Genomic DNA, 19,500 nt, shown 5'->3' with positions numbered 1-19,500 from the left:
CAGCTCCAGCGCCTGGAGACGTCAGCACCTTTCCCAATTCCAGCCCGTTCCCTCTTGTTACCATGGCAGCTTGTGACCTCACTGAATTCCTTGGAGATCTGCCAACCGTGTTCAGCGGAAACAAAGCTAATCAGCGCGGTTTTCCTGATGCCCTCCGTGTCTGCAGGGCTCGGTCACAGCCGGGCAGGGGCCGCTTTCTGTGGCAGTGTGAGCAGGCAGCTCCATCGTCACCCCAGCTGCTGTGTGTGCACATCACCGCGGCCTCTGGCCCACCTGGAGCTCCTGGCAGCCCCCAGGAGATGGGCAGCACCTGCCCCCAACCCTGCCCAGTCTCGGCTCCCAGCAGTGCTTGTTTTGCTCCGCTCTGTGCAGCGCTCTGGGCCTGAATACAGTTTAAAGATTAAAGTTGTGAGATGCACGGAGGTGAACAGAGACATTGCAGTCTTCTCCCCCCTGTGACCTCCAGCAGTGGCTGTGCAGCTGGAGGGCTGTGATGAGGTGCTGCAGTTGCTGCTCTCTCGTTGTGCCGTGGGACCACCCCGACTTCAGGGACTGCAGTGGATGGGAGTGGGATTACCTCCATCTGCCCTGTGGGGTCAGGAGGTGTGGGGCTGTGTGTGAGACACACCACGTGGGGCGGACCCACAGCCAGCACTGGGTGTGGGGCTGCTTCCCCAGGATGCTCAAGGGCTGGGCTGCCCTGTGGGGCTGAGCACAGCCACAAGGTCTGAGGTTCGGGGGCGGCCCGAGGGTCACAGCCAGCCCGGGAGTCCCGCTTACTGAGAGTCCCACTTATTGGGGGTCTCCCTTAGCAGGATCCTGGCAAGCAGGGGCTTACGGTGGGCTCAGGGCCCCCACCGGCCGCGATTCCCGATGGCTCCGGGCTCCCTCTCGCCTCGGTGATCCTTTGCCCACAGCTCCCCTCGGGCCGGGGTCCGTCCGGCGGCGCGCGGGGCATCCGTCGACAGCCGCTCCGAGGTCGGCAGCGCCGTTACCCGCGGGGGCGGCCCCGGGGAGCGGCGCCTCGGTGAGGGGAAAGGAGAGGAGGAGGGGGCCGACCCCAGGCGGCGCGGCGCGGCCGCCCCCGCAGCCGTCGTTGGGGCAGAGCCATCCGCCCATCCGTCCCCGGCGCGGGGCGTCCCGGTGCCGCCGTCCGCGGCGGTGGCGGCGTTGGCACCGTCACATGACTCCGCCGCCTGCGGGAGACGCGGCTCCGGGACGCGGCGCTCCCCCGGCACTGCCGCCGCCGCGGGAGGAGCGGAGCGGAGCTCAGCGCGGGGCCGGGCGGCGGCGCGAGGAGATGAGGAGCCGGCGGCTCTCCGGGGGCAGCGGGCGCCGCTGATGCGGGCGCGGGGGCTGCGGCTGCTCGCCAGGTACCCGCCCGCCGCCTGCCCGCCGGGGACCATGTGAGGAGCCGCGGAGCCCACCAAGATGCAGAAGGGGATGCGGCTCAATGACGGGCACGTCACCTACCTGGGGCTGCTGGCGAAGAAGGACGGCGCCAGGAAGGGCTATCTGAGCAAGCGGAGCTCCGACAACACAAAATGGCACACCAAGTGGTTCGCGCTGCTGCAGAACATGCTCTTCTACTTCGAGACCGACTCCAGCTCCCGGCCCTCGGGGCTCTACCTGCTGGAGGGCTGCGTCTGCGACCGGGCGCCCTCCCCCAAGCCCTCCCTCTCGGCCAAGGACTCCCTGGAGAAGCAGGTGGGTGCCCGGGGCCGCCCGACCGCCCGCTGCCCCTGCACCGCCCGCTCCCGGTGCCGCGCTCCCCCCGCGGAGCCGCCCGGCCTCTGCCCGCGCGTGATCGCGGCCGGGGGACGCGGGGTGCGGTGGGGTGGTGCTCCCGGGGCGCCGCCGCCGGTCCCTGGGGCGGATCGCGGGGGTGGGGGGTGATGGGTCCCGCAATTAGCCCCGCTAATTACCCCCGCTAATCGCCGCAGGGCGCCGCCCCGCGGTCGCGATTCGTGCTTTGCGCAGCGGAGCCCACGCGTGTCCGCGGCGCGGCCCCGCCGGGCGCTGTGCGGCTGCCGCCCTGTGGGGAGACGGGGAGAGTGGAGCGGCCGCGGCTGCCCCGGCTCCATCGGGGTGCTCCGTCCGCGCCGATCGGCCTCAGGGTTTCGGCACGGAGCCGAGGGCGGCACGAGGCTCCCAGGGGCACCGCCGGGAACGGGTCGGTGAGGAAAGCCGCGCTCTGAGCGCTGCGTGCAGCTCTGGGGTTGGGTGCCGCTCTTCGCCCCCTGCCGCACGCCCGCCTGGAAACGCGGTGCCCCCCCAGGGCACGCAGAGCAGCGCTGCGCCCGCAGCACAGGTGTCGATGCCTGTGGGTGCGGTGGGTCCCGGCGGCTCCGTGGGGCACCGCAAGCAGCTCCCACCGGCACGGCGCTGTGCCGTGAGCTGCAGAGCTCCGACCGCCCGCGGCTGTTGCCTGCGGGTTTTCTCGGCGCTGGGCCGTGTTGTGCCCCGGGCAGCTCCTGCCTGGGGTCGCCAGTCCCCATCCGTTGCTCCCGCTGTGTCGGATACCCCGTCCAGATTTTGGAGGGCCGGTGCTGGTTCGCCCCGCGGCCGCGGTGCGTTGCGTGTGGGCACGCGCTGAGCCCGGTGCCCGCGTGGGGCTGCGGGAAGCAGTGCTTGCACAGCCCCGGCTGCCTGCTCGCAGGAGGCCCCGCGCCTCGTGCTCCGGCTCTGCAGCTCTTGCATAATGTGGCCCAGCAGTCACACGGGGAGCGGGGCTCCTAGGGCGGCCTGCAGAGAGGCGGCGAGCCGCTGATCCCCGACGCTCAGCGACCCAACGCCCGGCAGCACTGGGGCCGCAGCAGCTCGGAGCCGTGGCACAGCTCTGGCAGCGATTGCTGCAGCCGCTCCACTCTGGCTGAACGCTGCTGTTGTTGTTGTGCGGCAGCGGTGCCCTCGCAGCTCTGTCGCCTTTGAGTGGCTCCTGCGTGCTACCGCTCTGCCTGCAGCAGCAGCAGCAAAGGCTGTGTGTCGGCTGGGGGTCACCGCCCCCTGGTTTGTTGCTGTGCCCCAGGGCAGCTCCATAGCTTGATCCTGGCTCATTAGCCAGGTTTTGAGTCCTCTTATTTGTCCAGGAGGAATTTTCTGTTTGGGGAACACTGAGGGCAGGCTGTCACCATCCCTTCTGGTTTCACAGTGCACCCGGAGGATCTGTTTGTGTTGATCTGCCCGTGGGGCACAGCAATTCCTGCCACATGAGCTGCCTGCAGGGCTGCTGCTCTGCACTGATTCACCGGGGCCAGCGCCTGGCTCTGCACCGTGTCTCATTATTGGGACAAATGCAGATGGAAGCACTGGGTTGCCCACAGCTCCGCAAACTGATTAATCTCGCAGCAGATGGGATGAGCAGCAGAATGCTGATGGTGCAGCTCTGCAGCCCGCTCAGTGCAGGATGGCTGGGGGGTGACAGCTCTGCAGAACAGAGGGGCTGCTTCCTCCCATGCCGGTGTGGAGCTGCGCCCAGCAGCAGCGGCTCTTTCAAAGGTGTGGAGGAAATTTCTAGCATCGCCCCTGATCACCATTAATTGCTGTTGGAGGGGATTCACCCATCCGGGCTTCAGTCGTGAGCATGGGGCTCCTTTCAGACAGCGCCTTTGGGTTTGGATTCCTTCTGAACCAAAGCAAAACCCAAAAGGTTTCAAATTCTCCACAAAGGAGAAATGTCAAAGGCTGTGCCTTCCCAACACTCTCTGTTTTCATGTTCACCTATTTTGCTTTGCTGCAGTTTTTTTTTTTTTTTTCTGGAACGCAGCGTGCTTAGCATGCAGTGCATGTGAGAGGGAAGGGGTGAAGTTATTTGGCAAATGGAGGTGCAGAACAGAGGATTCGGGCACCGCGTCCCCAATGTGGGGGGCTCGGGGTGCATGCTGCTCGCTGGCTGTGGGCTCTCTGTTCACACGGTCTCAGCCAAAGGACAGGGTGATGTCAGGGGACAAAAAACCCTTCTCCCACATTTGTCATGGAAATCCAAATAAGGACATCCGGGGACAACAGAGTCTTCTACAGAGGTTGTACGAACAAAGGAGCTGAAGTCACAGCCGGCATTTTGCCCCAGCAGTCAGTAGAGGAGCTGAGGGGGCACCGCAGTGCTTTCTGCACCTCATAAGCGTTTGCCTGCACCGTGGCTGGCAGCTCCCTTTGGCACACGGCCGAGGTGGGGATGCCCCTGCTTACGGTGCTGCTCCCAGCCCCGTGCTTTGCCCAGGTGTCTGCAGTGAGCTGTGTGACAGCAACGCAGAGTTGCACCAGGGGCGTTGGGAATGGAGCCCTGCTGACATCAAGTTTTGGAATATTTGGGCAGAACTTGTGAGCTGTATACATGCGTGTCCCTGTGCAGCATCCCCAGGCACAGGTGGGGTGGTGCTGTGGGGAGCCCAGCAGAGCTGTCCTGTGTGGGGCAGGGGCTGCAGGCTGCTCCTGCTGCAATGTTCTCAGCCCGGAGCCCGGCTGTGCTCCAGGTGGAAGTGCCTTGTGCCTGCTGGGACCTGGCCGATGGCACCGAGCGTGGGCACAAAGCGTGGTGCTGCATCTTGTCCCAGCAGGTAATGAGGTCTTGGGTGTCAGATGGGCTCCACGGTCCCAAGCAGCCGTGCTTCTGCTTGTGTCAGGCCTGACTCTGCTGTTCCCTTCCTTACTGTGAGTGCTGGAGATGTTCGGTCCCATCTTGTGGTTCGGTGCCCCTGGAGCACCCGGTGCTGTGCAGGGGGGATGGCAGCAGCACCCTGCCTGTCCCCCTGCAGCACTGTAGAGAGGGCACCACTGCACTCTGCACGGAGCTCCCTTTGCGGTGGCACACACATTCATTGCAGCTGTCTGGTGGCTTTGGCTGGGGATGTGCAGGATGGAGGAGCTCAGGTGTCCCCCACCGTGGACATGGGAGCAGGATAAGGCTGTGGGAATAGGACACAGGTGTGGCCCTTGAGTGTCAGTGGGTCCTGCTGAGCCCCATGGGGAGCTGGGGTGGGTGTGAGGCAAGCGTGGGAGAACCCTGTGCATGACTCCCAGCTGCCTTGCTGGGGGTCCTGCGCATCTCAGCACCCTGGGACAGCAGGACACGAGTCCTGGGGTGCTCAGAGATGCCCAGCACAACTCCCAGCAGGTGCTGCTTTGCCTCCATTCTGTGTGCTTGGCAGAGGGCAGCGCGGCTGCGCCAGCAGCACCAGCATGGGGACATCAGACACGAGGGAGGACATTTGTGCGGAGCCATCCCTGCACGTTAATCACTTGGGTAGTCTCCTTCATTAATTCAAAGTCATTTGTTGAGGTTCTGGAAGCAGAAATAGCTCCCAAGCAGCATTCTGCTGTTGCGTTCTTGTCTCGATAAAAATAGCTGGGCTGCTGCTGGGCTGTTCTGCTGGAGCAACAGGGAACCGAGGTGCTGGGGTGGGGTGTGGGGACCAGGGCTGCAGCAGGTGCCAGGCCGGCTCCCTGCACGCTGCACCTCCTGCGCTGTGCCAGCTGTGCTGCTGCGGCCATGCAGGATGGGGGATGCAGCAGTGCAGCCTGCACCAGGGCTGAGCTGCTCTGGGCTGTGGGTGATGGGCACTGGGAGCAGCATGCAGGTTCCTGCAGGAGCGGCTGTGCTGTGGAGATGTGCTCCTGCCCGTTGCCCAGCTCAGCACCCGGTGGCCACACGCAGCATCCGGGTGCTGGAGTTTATTGGACTTCTGGAGCTGGGATTTTTCGCGCTGGTGTCTGCCTCAGACTAAATGACTTCAGTGTGATTGAGCTGGGGGTTTTGGAGGCCGGGACAAAAGCAGAATACACTCTCTGCCGGTGCTGAAAAACACCAGCATCTCCCTGTGAAGCTCAGGCAGCTCTGGCCCTGGAGGAAGGACTCAGAGCATCGCCTGCTGCTGCTTTCAGCACTGCTCACCGTGACCTGAAATGCTCCCGCGCCGTTCCTGCAGGCAGAGCCGCCATCGGCTGCACCCTGGGGATAAAGCAGGGGGGATGCTCAGTGCCCAGAGCCTGCGGGGGGACTGCAGGAGCTGCAAAATGCCTGTAATGAGGGACCCGAGGTCTTGTTTCTCAGAAAGCAGAGCAAGGGGAGGTTTGATGAAAGGTGATTTGCGAGTGCCTCCACAGACGTGTGCTAATGAGAGCTTCCAATGAGCAGAAAAGGCAGCGAGAAGGAGAAGCGTGAGCTGCAGGAGCTGTGCCTGCTGCAGGATGGGGGTATTCTGCCCGCCCTCGGGCTGCTGGTGCTGCCGGCTCCGGTGCCACCTCTGTGCCCCCAGCACAGTGAGCGCTGCTGAGCCGTTCCTGCGCTGTCGGAGCGATGTGTGGCTGAGATAACGGCGGAGGCTCGTAATTCAGGAGGAGATAACAGGCGGTGGGAGTTGTATTATTCAAATATAAAATAATTTCCTCCTTCGGAGCACGTTGCGCTTCCTGGGCGTTGGATGGGAATGATGGCAGTGACAGCACACGGTGTGCACAGCTCCAGGGCCAGTGCAGGGCACGGCAGCACTGCGGTGAGGTACGGCCACTCATGCAGCTCTGGAACCTGGATGGGTGTCTGTCAGGGGCGTCCTGCTGCCCCTAGAAGCCTTTGGGCTGGGAGAGAGGAGGTGGAGGGGTGACGTGGCTCAGAGGGAGGGAGGGAGGGCTCGCCCAGCAGTTGCGGGGCACGAGGATGTGGCACCGAGGTCCATCCCAGTGTGCAAGGCTGAACCAGTCAGCTCTGGGGCTGTGCTGGGAGGATGCAGCACAGTGAAGGTCCCTGCAGGAGCCGTCAGGTTGAGCGAGGCCGGGGCTGTTTCTGGCTGTTACCTGGTGAATGCAGCCCCTTGTGGGCGCTGCAGGCACACCGGGTGCTGCGCTCCTTGCCCCTCACCCCCATCCTTGCGGCTTCTCCCAGCAGCCATGGTACCTGCTTGCCCTCGTTGAACTCCGCAGCAGAGCAGCAGACAGCATCAGAAGGAGCTTTTTCCAGCAGGTTTCTGCCTGGCCCGGCAGCTGGCGGCAGTGCTGCGCGTTACCTGTCTCCTAGGAGACAGCAGGAAAGCACAGCAACAGTGCAGGTTGGGGCCGCGCGGGCTGCCGCCGCCGCACAATTAACACCAACACTGTAAATGTCAAGGGAAGATGAAAATAGCTGCTGCGCCCGTCCTGCCCTGCTGAGGCCACCAGGGTGCCCAGGGCCGGCGCTGCTGCGTGTGGGGCACGGCTCTGTGCGGGGTCCTGACAGCGGGGATGTGATGGGACATGGCAGGGATGCAGCACTGCATCCCCTGCGCAGGGGAAGGCCCCCTCCTGGCCTGCAGCCCTGGGCTGTGCTGTGTTCATGTGCATTTGGGATCTGGCAGTGCCCAGAGGATGGTGGTACTTGCTCTGTGTTTCATAGCAGTGTCCCCCCTGCAGCTCCATGGCTGTGCTCCTGTAGCAGTGCTGCAGCTGTGAGCAGAGCAACGTGCTGCTGACCACAGGGACCCTCTTGACCCTGTCCTGCTCCCCCCACAGCATTACTTCACCGTGAACTTCAACCATGAGAACCAGAAGACGCTGGAGCTGCGCACAGAGGATGCCAAGGACTGTGACGAGTGGGTGGCAGCCATTGCCCACGCCAGGTACCAAGGGCTGCCTTATGCCATCCGTGTGTCACTGCTTCTGCACCCCACCCCTGCCATGCGCGTGGGCCAGCGGGCTGCAGGGCTTCCATTGGGGATAGCAAAAATGGTTGGGAATGGGATTGTCGGAGTGGGCATTGCTGTGCTGGGCCGTATTGGTGCAGCATCCACTGGTGGGAGGACTGATGGCGAGGAGGGGATGGCAACGTGGGGTGCATGCGGGTGGCTCAGATGCGTGCAGCTCACTGTATCCTGTCTGTGGGTCCCGCTGCGCTGTGTGTCTGGGGGATGCAGCGTGCCTGGGGCTCCCGGGGCCACACTGAGAGCCGTGTCTGCTCACAGCTACAGGACCCTGGCCACGGAGCACGAGGCGCTGATGCAGAAGTACCTCCATTTACTTCAGATCGTGGAAACGGAGAAAACTGTTGCCAAGCAACTCCGACAACAGATTGAGGATGGGGAAATTGAGATCGAGCGCCTGAAGGCGGAGGTGCGGGGCGGACCGGGCGCTGCAGCGGGCACTGCAGGCACAGTGCTGCGGGCAGACGGGGGGCTGTGCCACACGTGGCTGCTGGGGTGGGGGCAGCGCTGGGTGGAGAAATGGATCCTGGGGAGGGATGGGGGCTCCCTGCCATTGCATTCTGCCCACTGGGATTTGCCCTGTGCGCCGCAGCAGGGCACTGCGTGTGGGCTGCGTCAGGGCTGTGCAGGGTACACCTTGCTTAGGGCACAGCACTGCCAGCCATTAGTAGATAGGGTCCATCAGTTGATATGGAATCTGGAATAATCTCACTTGGTGTCTACCTGAAACCCAAACCTTCCTTTCTTTCTCTTTATCCCCAAAATTAGGTTATTACTTTTTCTTTTCTTTCCAGTATTCTTTGAAAGTTTTCTTCTTTCTCCTGTCTGTCTATAAAATCAGAATTTGGTTTTCCTGACGTTTTTTTCTGGGTGGCATTTTTTCCAGACCTTTTCCCGTAGCCTTTGTCAATGGTTGCAGGGCTGTGGGTGGGGGTGAAGCAGCGCATAGCAGGGTGAGAAGCATGGCAAGGAGTGCAGCACGCTGTGCTGGCTGTGGCTCGGGCAGGGAGGGGACACGGCTGCATCCCCGCTGCCACCCCACCGAGGGCAGCATCCACTGCGCCGTGTCCATAGCGCAGCACTGCCGGGTCCTGCTGTGAGGACACTGCAGGTGTGCTGCCGTCCCTGTGCTGCAGATCGCTTCCCTGCTGAAGGACCACGAGCGCATCCAGTCAGTGCAGAGCAGCGCGCCCAGCGACGATGACAGTGACATCAAGAAAATCAAAAAGGTTCGGCACAGCCGGGGCGTGGAGCTGCCGGGCCGATGTGGGGATGCTAGAGGGGAGCTGGGCTTTGAGCTGGGCAGCCACCAGCTGCGTTGGGCTGAGCACCCACACGGAGCTGCTGCTAGGCAGTGCTGCCTCGCATCCATGTCTTGGGGGGGTCACATTCACCTGCACGGAAGCACTGCTGGCTGCTGCCGGCACCATGGGCTGCAGCCTGCCCAGTTAGGTTAGGTTAGTCAGCCTGTGCTAATGAGCCAGCCTGCACTAATGAGCACTGCTCCCTCAGGTGCAGAGCTTCCTGCGTGGCTGGCTGTGCCGCAGGAAGTGGAAGACCATCATCCAGGACTACATCAGGTCCCCGCATGCCGACAGCATGCGCAAGAGGAACCAGGTGGTGTTCAGCATGCTGGAGGCCGAGGCTGAATACGTGCAGCAGCTGCACATCCTGGTCAACAACTTCCTGCGGCCGCTGCGCATGGCTGCCAGCTCCAAGAAGCCGCCCATCACACACGATGATGTCAGCAGCATCTTCCTCAACAGGTGGGCTCTGGCTTGGGAGCGTCTGGGTTGGATTCCTTTTGGGTCCTCTCCACCTGGGAATGTTCCATGATCCTGTTCTGAGCAATCCAACCAAATTCATGGTGTTGGTGCAGGGAGGGGAGCGTTACTGCCAGGCCTGGAGGATGCAGGGATGGTTTTTTGGCTGTTGGGAATTAAACACGCATCGCTCCACTGGCAGCACGTGGAGACAAGGGGCAGCCACCAGCAGCAGGCATCCATTTCACAGGGAGCAGGAGTATGCAAAGGGGAATCCTGGTTAGCTCCCAGCCTGCAGCCAGGGGGAGCGGGCTTTGCAAAGAGGTGCCTGGTGCTGTGCATGGAGGAGACGCTGGGCACAGAGGAGGCGATGCTGTGTTGTGGGGTTGAGATGGTGGGGTCCCCCAGGCTCAGGGGCTCAGGGTGCTGCCGAGCGCCCACTTACTGTCCTGGGACCTCCCTGCAGCCCCCCTGGCAGGACTCATCACCAGGCTGCCCCACACACAGCTGGGGGGTGACTTGGTCCAATTATTATCTCTTCTTGTTCATCTGCCCTATGCCTGTGGGTTTCTTTGCAGCGAAACGATCATGTTTTTGCACCAAATCTTTTACCAAGGCCTGAAAGCGAGGATATCCAGCTGGCCGACACTCGTGCTGGGTGAGTGCCCCTCGGCCCTGCTCTGCTCCCTGCTTCTCGCTGCTGTCCTAACGAGGCTCGGCAGACTTTGTGCTAATTGTTGGCAGCGGTGAAGCGCAGCACTGCACGTCGCTGCCGGCCCCCGAGCCTCGTTAATGTCAGGCGTGGGCCTGAGCAAAAAAAAAAAGAATAAATGGAGAAAGCCAATTGCTGCCTCTGTCTGCAGCCGACCTCTTTGACATCCTGCTGCCCATGCTGAACATCTACCAGGAGTTTGTGCGGAACCACCAGTACAGCCTGCAGATCCTGGCGCACTGCAAGCAGAACCGCGACTTCGACAAGCTGCTGAAGCACTACGAGGCCAAGCCCGACTGCGAGGAGCGCACGCTGGAGACCTTCCTCACCTACCCCATGTTCCAGGTGACCGTGGCTGATAGCCCCCCGTGCCCCAGCCCAGCCCCAGCCCTGTGCTGTGCTGCTGAGCCCCTCTCTGCTCTGTTTGCAGATCCCCCGGTACATCCTGACGCTGCACGAGCTGCTGGCGCACACCCCGCACGAGCACGTGGAGAGGAACAGCCTGGATTACGCCAAGTCCAAGCTGGAGGAGCTCTCCAGGTCAGAGCTGTGGGGTGACACAGGGCTGTGCGGTATGGATGGAGGTGGTGGTTCTGGGAATGTCCCTTCGTTTGTGAGTTTACCCAGCGCAGCCACCCAGCCCGTTTCGAGGGAGCTGCGGAGCAACTTGTGTGCGTGTCCCTGGAGCTCACCTCCCTCCTTCAGGATAATGCACGATGAAGTGAGTGAGACCGAGAACATCCGAAAAAATCTGGCAATAGAGCGGATGATCATCGAGGGCTGTGAGATTCTGCTGGACACCAGCCAGACCTTTGTACGACAAGGTACCGTGCTCCTGCTGCCGTGCCCTCCTCGGTCAGTGCAGCGCCCCATGGCACCTGCTGTCCCTGCCACCCCACGGAGCCAGCCAGAGCCAGGGATGGGGGCTCTCCCTGCAGGGTCCCTCATCCAAGTGCCGATGTCAGAGAAGGGGAAGATCACACGCGGGCGGCTGGGCTCTCTGTCACTGCGCAAGGAGGGTGAGCGGCAGTGCTTCCTCTTCTCCAAGCACCTGATCATCTGCACACGTGGCTCTGGCGGCAAGCTGCACCTCACCAAGGTGGGCAGTGGGGACAGGGCATGGCATTGTCATTGTCAGAGCAGCAGAGGCCGGGGCAGCGGCTCCCCACCCCGCTGTGGCTGGATTTACCATCCTGCCGCTGACCCCAGTTCCCACTCTGCAGAATGGCGTCATCTCCCTCATCGACTGCACGCTGATCGAGGAGCAGGAGAGCACTGACGAGGACGGTAGGTACCCCCCGCTGCCCCGCAGTTCCTGTGCCCTTCCTTGGGGTGGGGGGCTTTGGCTGTGCATCTCCCCATCCAATGTCACTGCGCGCGCTTGCTCTGCTCCAAAGCGAAAGCTTCAGGACAGGACATCGACCATCTCGACTTCAAGATTGTGGTGGAGCCGAAGGACGCGTCGTCCTTCACCGTCATCCTCGTGGCATCCTCCAGGCAGGAGAAGGCTGCCTGGACCAGCGACATCAGCCAGGTATGGCTCGCCCCTGGGGCCCAGCATGCATGCTGCAAACATCACAGAACATCTCCAGAAGGTGTTTCTAGCGTCTGGTGGCTCAAACAGTGGAAGTGAATTATGGGATGCCAAGAGCTGCACCACATGGATACAGGGTGTCCTGTGGGCTGCCTATGGGCTGTGCCTAGAGTTGACTTCTCCCCTGATCCCTGCATGTGGTAATGCCTTACGAGCTCTGTGCTTGCTTTGCACATAGTTGGATTTTAGGAAAAAATTCTTCTCCAAAAGAGAAAAAATGGGAGCGGGGTGCTTCTCCCACCACTGCCCCCTCCCACGTCCCCCACTGTTTCTCACAGTGCGTGGACAACATCCGCTGCAATGGGCTCATGATGAATGCCTTCGAGGAGAACTCCAAGGTCACCGTGCCGCAGATGATCAAGTGAGTGCTGTGAGGCAATGCTTTGTACTTCATGGCCACAGGGCTCTGCCCTGCCCCAGCTTTGCCACTTATCTGGGGCCCAGCCTTCCCCGGAGCAGCCCCAAGGCACCCCGTGAGCAGGGCTCCATCCCCTGGCACCCCCATCCCCAGTCCCTGCATGCCTTGAGTGCGGCTGCTCCTGCCCTGCAGCTCTCGGTCTCATTCAGGCTGGAGCCACAGATCTCTTGTTTCTCTGCAGGTCTGATGCCAGCTTGTATTGTGATGATGTTGACATTAGGTTCAGTAAAACGATGAATTCCTGCAAGGTCCTCCAGATCCGCTATGCAAGCGTGGAACGGCTGCTGGAGCGGCTGACAGACCTGCGCTTCCTGAGCATCGACTTTCTGAACACGTTCCTGCACTCGTACCGCGTCTTCACCACCGCCCTGGTCGTTCTCGACAAGCTCATCACCATCTACAAGAAACCCATCAGCGCCATCCCTGCGCGGTGAGGCTCTGTGTGCGCCGTCTCCCACCTGGTGGCGCTCCGTGCCACGCTGTGCTGCAGGGTGAGTGCCGGCTCCCGTCTCCTCCTGCAGGTCCCTGGAGCTGCTGTTTGCCAGCAGCCAGAACACCAAGCTGCTCTACGGCGAGCCCCCCAAGTCCCCCCGCGCCAACCGCAAGTTCTCCTCGCCGCCGCCGCTCTCCATCACCAAATCGTCGTCCCCCAGCCGGCGCAGGAAGCTCTCCCTCAACATCCCCATCATCACTGGGGGCAAGGCGCTGGACCTGGCGGCGCTCAGCTGCTCCTCCAACGGCTATGCAAGCATGTACTCTTCCATGGGCCCCTTCAGCAAGACCACCTTGGACATCAACAAGCTGTACGTGTCCAGCAGCTACCCCAACAAGATCCCCGATGAAGGGGAAGCAGCCGTGGAGAAACAGGAGGAGATGCCGCCAAGCAAGCAGAGTGAGTCCCTGTGGGAAGGGCAGGTGGTGCCCCGGCTGTGACCTGCTGGGGTCACATCGCCATCATACGGGTGCTTGGGCTGCAGCTCCGGGGTGCCAAAATGGGGCTGCACCGCACGCAGTGCTGGCAGTGAGCGCTGCCTGCTCACCAGGCTCAGACGTGTCCGTCCGGGAGGAGTCCGACACCGACCCCAACCAGAGCGATGAGGCGGAGGCTGAAGCTTCACCAACAAAATCTCCCACCACTCCCATGTCCGTCAAGTGCAAGAACTCCTCAGGTGAGCTGTGAGCGTGGTGCCTGTGGCGAGCTGCGGGCTGTTGCGGGGATGGGGGCACCCGGCTGGGCTGCAGCTGCGGTTGAGCGCTGCCGTTCCCCCTCCAGATTTCTCCCTGTTCTCCTACAACAACGGTGTGGTGATGCCATCCTGCCGGGAGCTGGACACCACCCGCAGCGCCCTGTCTGCCGCCTCCGCCTTTGCCATCGCCACGGCGGGCGCCAACGAGGGGACCCCCACCAAGGAGAAGTACCGGCGCATGTCGCTGGCCAGCGCAGGTGCGGGGTTGGGTTCTGCAGGGTCAGGGTCTGCGTGCGCCCGTCCCTGCTGGGTTTGGCTGCTGCCCCCAGCAGTACTGCAGCTCTGCAGGTTGCACGTTGCCAAGCCCGTTGCACATGCAGCTCGACTGCATTGGGGCACTTGTAAAAATAAGGCTTTTCCTTCTTGCAATCCTAAAAGTACTCCTGGCAGCACTGTGGCTGTGCTGAGCAGTGCTTCTGCTTTCAGGCTTCCCAACCGACCAGCGGAATGGGGACAAGGAGTTTGTCATCCGGAGAGCAGCCACCAACAGGGTCCTCAATGTGCTGCGGCACTGGGTCTCCAAGCACTCGCAGGTGCAGCGGGGGGCTCCGGGCAGTGGTGTCCCCATGGCACAGGGCGGCTCAGGGGGGCTGGGTGTGCTCTTTGGGGTCCCTCAGTGCTGGCACAGGTTTGGCAGTGGGCTCAGCTGTTTGAAGAAGACAGTTTGGATCTTTTTTCTTTCCTTAAGCAAATGAGTGGACGCAGGGAGATGGGAAGTGCTGTGGATGTAGCAGGGCACCACGGCACGGGGCTGTGGGGAAGAGCATCACTGGGGTTTGGTTCTTGGGAGGAGTCAGCAGGCTGAGATCAGGGTCAGCGGCCGTGGTGTTGCCTGGTGTCCCCCATCCTCGTAGCGCTGCGGTGCACTGTGAGTGAAATCGATCGCAGCTGTGCCTGATTTGGCAGGACTTTGAAACAAATGAAGAGCTGAAGTTCAGGGTGATCAGCTTTCTGGAGGAGGTGATTCACGACCCCGAGCTCCTGACTCAGGAGAGGAAAGCAGCCGCAAACATCATCAGGTGAAGGGCTGGTGGAGGGTTCACTTCTCCTTGTGCAGTTCTGGGCTCCTGTGGCTGCTCCCAGGGTAAAAGTGGGCCTGAGGACATGGAGGGGAACCTGGGCAGCCTGAGCTGATGGGGGGCACCCAGCCTGCGGGTGGGGGGGGGGGGGTTCTGGGGTCCTTTCCCACGATTCTAAGTGCTGCATCCTTTTGTGCCGCAGAACTCTGACACAGGAGGACCCGGGGGACAACCAGACCACGCTGGAGGAAGTGGTGCAGATGGTGAGCTCTGTCAGCTGCTCGTGTGCACGGCAGCCTTGGTGACCCGCTGCTGGAAACGGCAGCACCAAAGCAGCCCCCATCCGGATCCATCCATCTGCACCACTGGCGGTGCTGCAGGGGCACAGAGATGGGCAGCCCGCAGGGTGCAGGGATGCCCGGTGGGTTCCCAGAGCTGGACCAGTGCTGCTGGCTGTGGGCTCCAGATGCTGTGCCAGCGTCGCTCCAAGCAGAGTGCAGGGAACGTGCTGTGCATTTACAGAGCTCAGGGTGAGCACTGTGCTGCTGCTGCTTTCTGCACTCAGAGAAAACAAAGCCTGGAAAAAAACAGAAGCACTCCAGCGTGGCCTGGTGCGCCTGAAACAACAGTGCTGCTGCCCTCTGGTCTGCACGCTGCTTTCTGCAGGCTTTGAGTCCCTTCAGGTTTTAAGGCTTTTGTCTGCAATCACTGGAGCTGCAAACTGCCCTGGAAGTGGAGCATGCAAACAAACACAGGGGTTTTGCTCTGCTGCTTCCCCCGAGGAGCTGAGCTTTAAGGACAACACCTGGGAAAGGCAGTGCCCTGCAGGGTTTGGGGTGCCCGTTGGGGTGCAGGGGCTGCGAGGTCCCCTCGTGGGGTTTCTCCACCTGGGGACAGCAGGGGCTCTGGGCGTGGGGCAGGAGCAGCCCATCGGCTGGGGGCATCCTGCTCCTGCTGCTTTTCTGACATCCCCTGGGAGATCCATCCCGGCAGCAGTGGGCTCTGCACTGTGCCCACCTCGGGTGCTCACAGAGCTGCTCTGCTCCTGCTGCAGTTCCTTGCTGCTTTGTTCATTAAGCAGATGTAGGGCAGAAAGGCGGCAGTTACACAAACCGGTGTGCTGGGATCTGACACTCCATTAAGTCAGCAGTGGGGATCAGATGGCTGTGTGTGTCCACATGGATACATGTATGGATGTGATTAATGCTCTGGGATCCCCCAGCGCTGTATGGGGTCAGGGAGAGAAGCAGTGACGGGTGGGCTTCGTGGCACAGATGGCTTTGCCCATCGTATGAGCCTGAGGTACAGAAAGTCCCAACTCGGTGCCCGTCCCTGGGACACCCATGGTCAGGCTGGATGGGCTCTGAGCACCTGGTGGAGCTGTGGGGTCCCTGCTCGTGGCATCAGTTCCACAGGGTCTTTGGGGGCTCCTTCCAACCCGAACTGCTCTGTGATGGTGCTAAGCAGCCCTCGTTGTTGCCCTCACTGTAGGCTGAGGGAGTCAAAGCGGAGCCCTTTGAGAATCACTCGGCGCTGGAGATAGCAGAACAGCTGACACTGCTCGACCACCTGGTCTTCAAGAAGATCCCCTACGAGTGAGTGGGGCGCGGGGTGTCCTGCCGGTGGGGCACGGCGCAGCCGCGGCAGCGAGCGGTCACCTGGCACCGCCCTTTGCAGGGAGTTCTTCGGGCAGGGCTGGATGAAGCTGGAGAAGAACGAGCGGACGCCGTACATCATGAAGAACACGAAGCACTTCAATGATGTGAGCGGGGCTGCGGGGCGGGATGGCGAGCGGTAAAAAGAGCAGAGCGTGCGGCACGCGGGTGCGGGCTGAGCCGCTGCCCAAAGCGCTGCTGATGCCGGGGCTGCTGCCTCCCGAAGGTCAGCAACTTGATTGCGTCCGAGATCCTGCGCAACGAGGAGCTGACAGCGCGCGTCAGCGCCATCGAGAAGTGGGTGGCGGTGGCCGACATCTGCCGCTGCCTGCACAACTACAACGCCGTGCTGGAGATCACCTCCTCCCTCAACCGCAGCGCGATCTTCCGCCTGAAGAAAACCTGGCTGAAAGTCTCCAAGCAGGTGGGCACGGGCAGGGCGGGCGCTGGGCTGCAGGGGGCGCCGCGGTTTGGTCGGTCCGTGCAGGATGGAGCTCCGCGGCTGGAGGGGCGTTCCCCGAAGGGAGATTGCTGCTGCGCGCACTTGTGCACGTGGGCACTTCTTTCCTTCTGAGGGCTCCTCGGATCAATTATGGCCGAGCAGAAATAACTCCTGTGTTGATTTACTGGGCTCAGAAATAGCTTCTATCGAGCCTGCCGGAGCCCGGGGGCTGCCGGAGCCAGAACTGCTGTGTGGGCTCCTCCTGAGTCTGAAATATCTCATATTTTTGCTGCAAAGAGCTAAACCTGTGAATTAAGACAGGCGCTGGCAAAGGAGGAGGCGGGGAGCTGTGGGCTGTGCCGTGCCGTGCCGTGCCGTGCCGAGCTGTGCTGAGCTGTGCTCTGCCGTGCTGTGCTGTGCTGCCGGGGCTCTGCTCAGCACCCGCTCTGCTCCTCCACGTGTTCCCAGCAGCCGTGCACCACTCACAGTGCTGCTGTGAGGAAGGGTCCCACGGGCAGGGCAGGTGGGGGTGGCAGGGGGTTCCTGCCTGTGCCACCCCACGGTACGCTTTGGATCTCTTGCAGACGAAGGCTCTGATCGACAAGCTGCAGAAGCTGGTGTCCTCAGAGGGGAGGTTCAAGAACCTGAGGGAGGCGCTGAAAAAGTGAGTGAAGGCCGTGCCCCTGCTCGGGGAGCTGCGCTGCGGTGAGCAGGGCTGGGTGCCCTTCTGACACCCAGTTTCCCCAGATGCTCATCATATGGCGTTCGCGTGGTGCTGCACAGAGCGCCGTCTGTGGCCCAGGGGCAGCGGGTCTCCTCTCCCTCCTCTCCTCTCCCCTGGGTGCTCTGCCCCTCAGTGCCCTGCAGTGCACCCACCTGCACTGTGCCCATCAGTGCGTGCTTGCTTTGCTTCCTGCCTCCCTGCGTCCCCTGAGCTCTGGGGTTGATTAGTCAGTGCCCTCAGTGAGCCCTGAGGTGCTGGGACAAATTCATCCACTCTCATTACACTTCTCCTATGCAATTCCGGTTAATTTTTCTGTAGCTGGCAAGGAGATGGTGGGGTTGAGCCCTGGAGCTCCTGGCCTTACAGAACCCTTCAGATCCCAGTAGCTGCAGGGCACAGCCCTCCTCCCTCCCCTGCAGGGCCCACACGAGCTCCAGGTGGGGACATTTCTCTCTCACTTGTCTGTGATTTGCTCCTGCAGCTGCGACCCCCCATGTGTGCCCTACCTGGGGATGTACCTGACCGACCTGGCCTTCATCGAGGAGGGCACCCCCAACTACACTGAGGATGGGCTGGTGAACTTCTCCAAAATGAGGATGGTGAGTGCTGGGCACGTGGGCGGCTCTGGGCAGCACTGGGAGTTGTGCTGGTGATGCTGGTGGTGCTGGTGGTGCATCACCAGTGATGGCTGCACTGTGACCAGTTTTGTTTCCTCTCTGGACAGATTTCCCACATCATCAGAGAGATCCGCCAGTTCCAGCAAACTTCCTACAAGATCGAGCACCAGCCCAAGGTATGAGAGCCACGAGCTCCCACTCTCCCCATGGCAGAACTAAGCCTGGGTTTCTGGCAGCACCTTTGGTGTAGCTGCGGGGCTTCTGTAAGGAACACAACATGTTAGGTGAGCACAGCGTTGGCTGTGGGGCTGTGGCATGGGGAGGATGGAGGGTGCCAGCAGTGAGCTCCCTATGTGCTGCAGTGCCATTCAGTGTGCCTGTGCCGTGCTGCAGAGTGCAGGTCTCCTGAGCTGCATTGCTGGCAGAGCAGAGGGATGCAGCTCCCCAGCACCAGAGCCTTGGCCACAGCAAGTTGGCGTGTCCCTGCCTTTGCTGTCACCTTTCCTAGCAGGGAGGACTGCTGGTGTGCTGTGGTTCTTTCTGCAAACACGGGTGAGCTCAGTGCTCAGCAGCATGACCTCGGCTGGGCAGTGCAGGGAAAGGCAGGAGAAAGAAAGTGCATGCCATGCCCTGCATGGCTGTGAGCAGCAGGTGGCAGTGGCTCCGTGCAACAGCTCTGCGTAGAGCATGGCATCCTCCTGCATCCTGCCTGGGTGCCCCAGGCACGCAGCCGGGCTCTGCTGGCACAGGTAGAAGCTATTGTGGGGCAGCACCTGTGCGCCCACTGGGACTGCAGGCTGCCAGCCTGCCCTGTGTTCCCCTCCCCCCCCCCCAGCACTGGTGGCCTCTGCCACGTGTTGTCCCCAACACCCAAGCAGCGATGGAAAGCCCCGGCCGCCCTCGTGCTTCATCTGCCACCGCATGGCGTGACCACAGTGTGCAAGTGTGGGCTGTGGGGTTCTGCAGGGCTGCCGCTCTACAGAAGGAGCAGAACCCAGCTGCCCACATCCCTGGCACAGCACCACGTGCCCGTGATGCCATGGGGTCCATGCGGTGACAGGAACCGGCAGCAGGCTTTCTGCTAACAGCAGAGCTGTGCCGTGCTCGCTGGCTGGCAGCACTCTTACAGCAGGAACCTGTGTTCCCTGATTACAGTGCCTTAAGATCATAGAATGGCTTAGGATGGGGGCACCTTAGAAATCATCTATTTCCAACCCCCCAGTATGGTTAACCACTGGGCTTTGGTGTTCTCAGCAGAGAGCGCACCTGTGCCTGCTAAAACAGGGGACAGAAAGTAGAAGAGCAACTGAGGACTTTGCAGCTGTGGGGTGGGACAGGTTCATGCAATCTGCTGCGGGGTTGCAGCACTGCTCTTCAGCGCAGGCGCTGCTCGGCCCTTTCCTTTCCCCACTGCAGCACCACTGCTGCCCCACACGGGCTCTGACGCTTGCCCCCGTTTTGCAGGTGACGCAGTACCTGCTGGACCAGTCTGGAGTGATGGACGAGGAGGCCCTCTATGGGGCTTCCCTGCGGATGGAGCCCAAGCTGCCTTCCTGAGCCGGGCGCTTTGCCCCCGCTGTACATAGCTGTGTTCCCGTTGGATGCCGGAGTGGGGGGGGGGGGGGGGGGGGGGGGGGGGGGG

At 61.9% G+C, this 19,500-nt stretch overlaps 1 protein-coding gene across 2 annotated transcripts; it reads left to right on the top strand.

Annotated features, from left to right (window-relative positions):
• Positions 1 to 1,384: 1,384 nt before the first annotated feature.
• Positions 1,385 to 19,462, top strand: RASGRF1 (Ras protein specific guanine nucleotide releasing factor 1). 2 transcript variants are annotated; one of them, XM_042876065.1, is made up of 27 exons: positions 1,385 to 1,707; positions 7,480 to 7,586; positions 7,929 to 8,076; positions 8,804 to 8,896; positions 9,180 to 9,433; positions 10,009 to 10,088; positions 10,294 to 10,487; positions 10,573 to 10,682; positions 10,848 to 10,966; positions 11,081 to 11,241; positions 11,366 to 11,429; positions 11,540 to 11,676; positions 12,015 to 12,097; positions 12,336 to 12,584; positions 12,676 to 13,046; positions 13,198 to 13,323; positions 13,428 to 13,598; positions 13,828 to 13,934; positions 14,308 to 14,420; positions 14,623 to 14,683; positions 15,912 to 16,015; positions 16,098 to 16,182; positions 16,302 to 16,499; positions 17,102 to 17,181; positions 17,723 to 17,840; positions 17,966 to 18,034; positions 19,323 to 19,462. In XM_042876065.1, exons 1-27 carry the CDS (start codon positions 1,432 to 1,434, stop codon positions 19,413 to 19,415), a joined length of 3,771 nt encoding a protein of 1,256 aa, XP_042731999.1. In that variant the 5' UTR covers positions 1,385 to 1,431; the 3' UTR covers positions 19,416 to 19,462. The 2 variants fall into 2 exon arrangements, with proteins under 2 accessions (XP_042731999.1, XP_042731998.1); XM_042876064.1 differs by having other exon boundaries at positions 13,132 to 13,323.
• The last annotated feature ends 38 nt before the right edge of the window (positions 19,463 to 19,500 follow it).

The sequence above is a fragment of the Lagopus leucura genome, unplaced genomic scaffold, assembly GCF_019238085.1.
Source record: "Lagopus leucura isolate 7727_CA_CO unplaced genomic scaffold, USGS_WTPT01 Super-Scaffold_100015, whole genome shotgun sequence".
Taxonomy (NCBI): domain Eukaryota; kingdom Metazoa; phylum Chordata; class Aves; order Galliformes; family Phasianidae; genus Lagopus; species Lagopus leucura.
The sequence above is the reverse complement of the archived record's forward strand: the minus strand, read 5'-3'. Positions and strand labels throughout refer to the sequence as shown.

What these genes read in the sequence shown, in the direction of transcription:
- RASGRF1 (XM_042876064.1), top strand. Translation starts at nt 1,432, where the DNA reads ATGCAGAAGGGGATGCGGCTCAATGACGGGCACGTCACCTACCTGGGG. An exon ending in CATGTCGCTGGCCAGCGCAG is followed by an intron (nt 13,599 to 13,827) that starts GTGCGGGGTTGG and finishes TTCTGCTTTCAG; the next exon opens with GCTTCCCAACCGACCAGCGG. An exon ending in TTCAAGAAGATCCCCTACGA is followed by an intron (nt 16,016 to 16,097) that starts GTGAGTGGGGCG and finishes CGCCCTTTGCAG; the next exon opens with GGAGTTCTTCGGGCAGGGCT.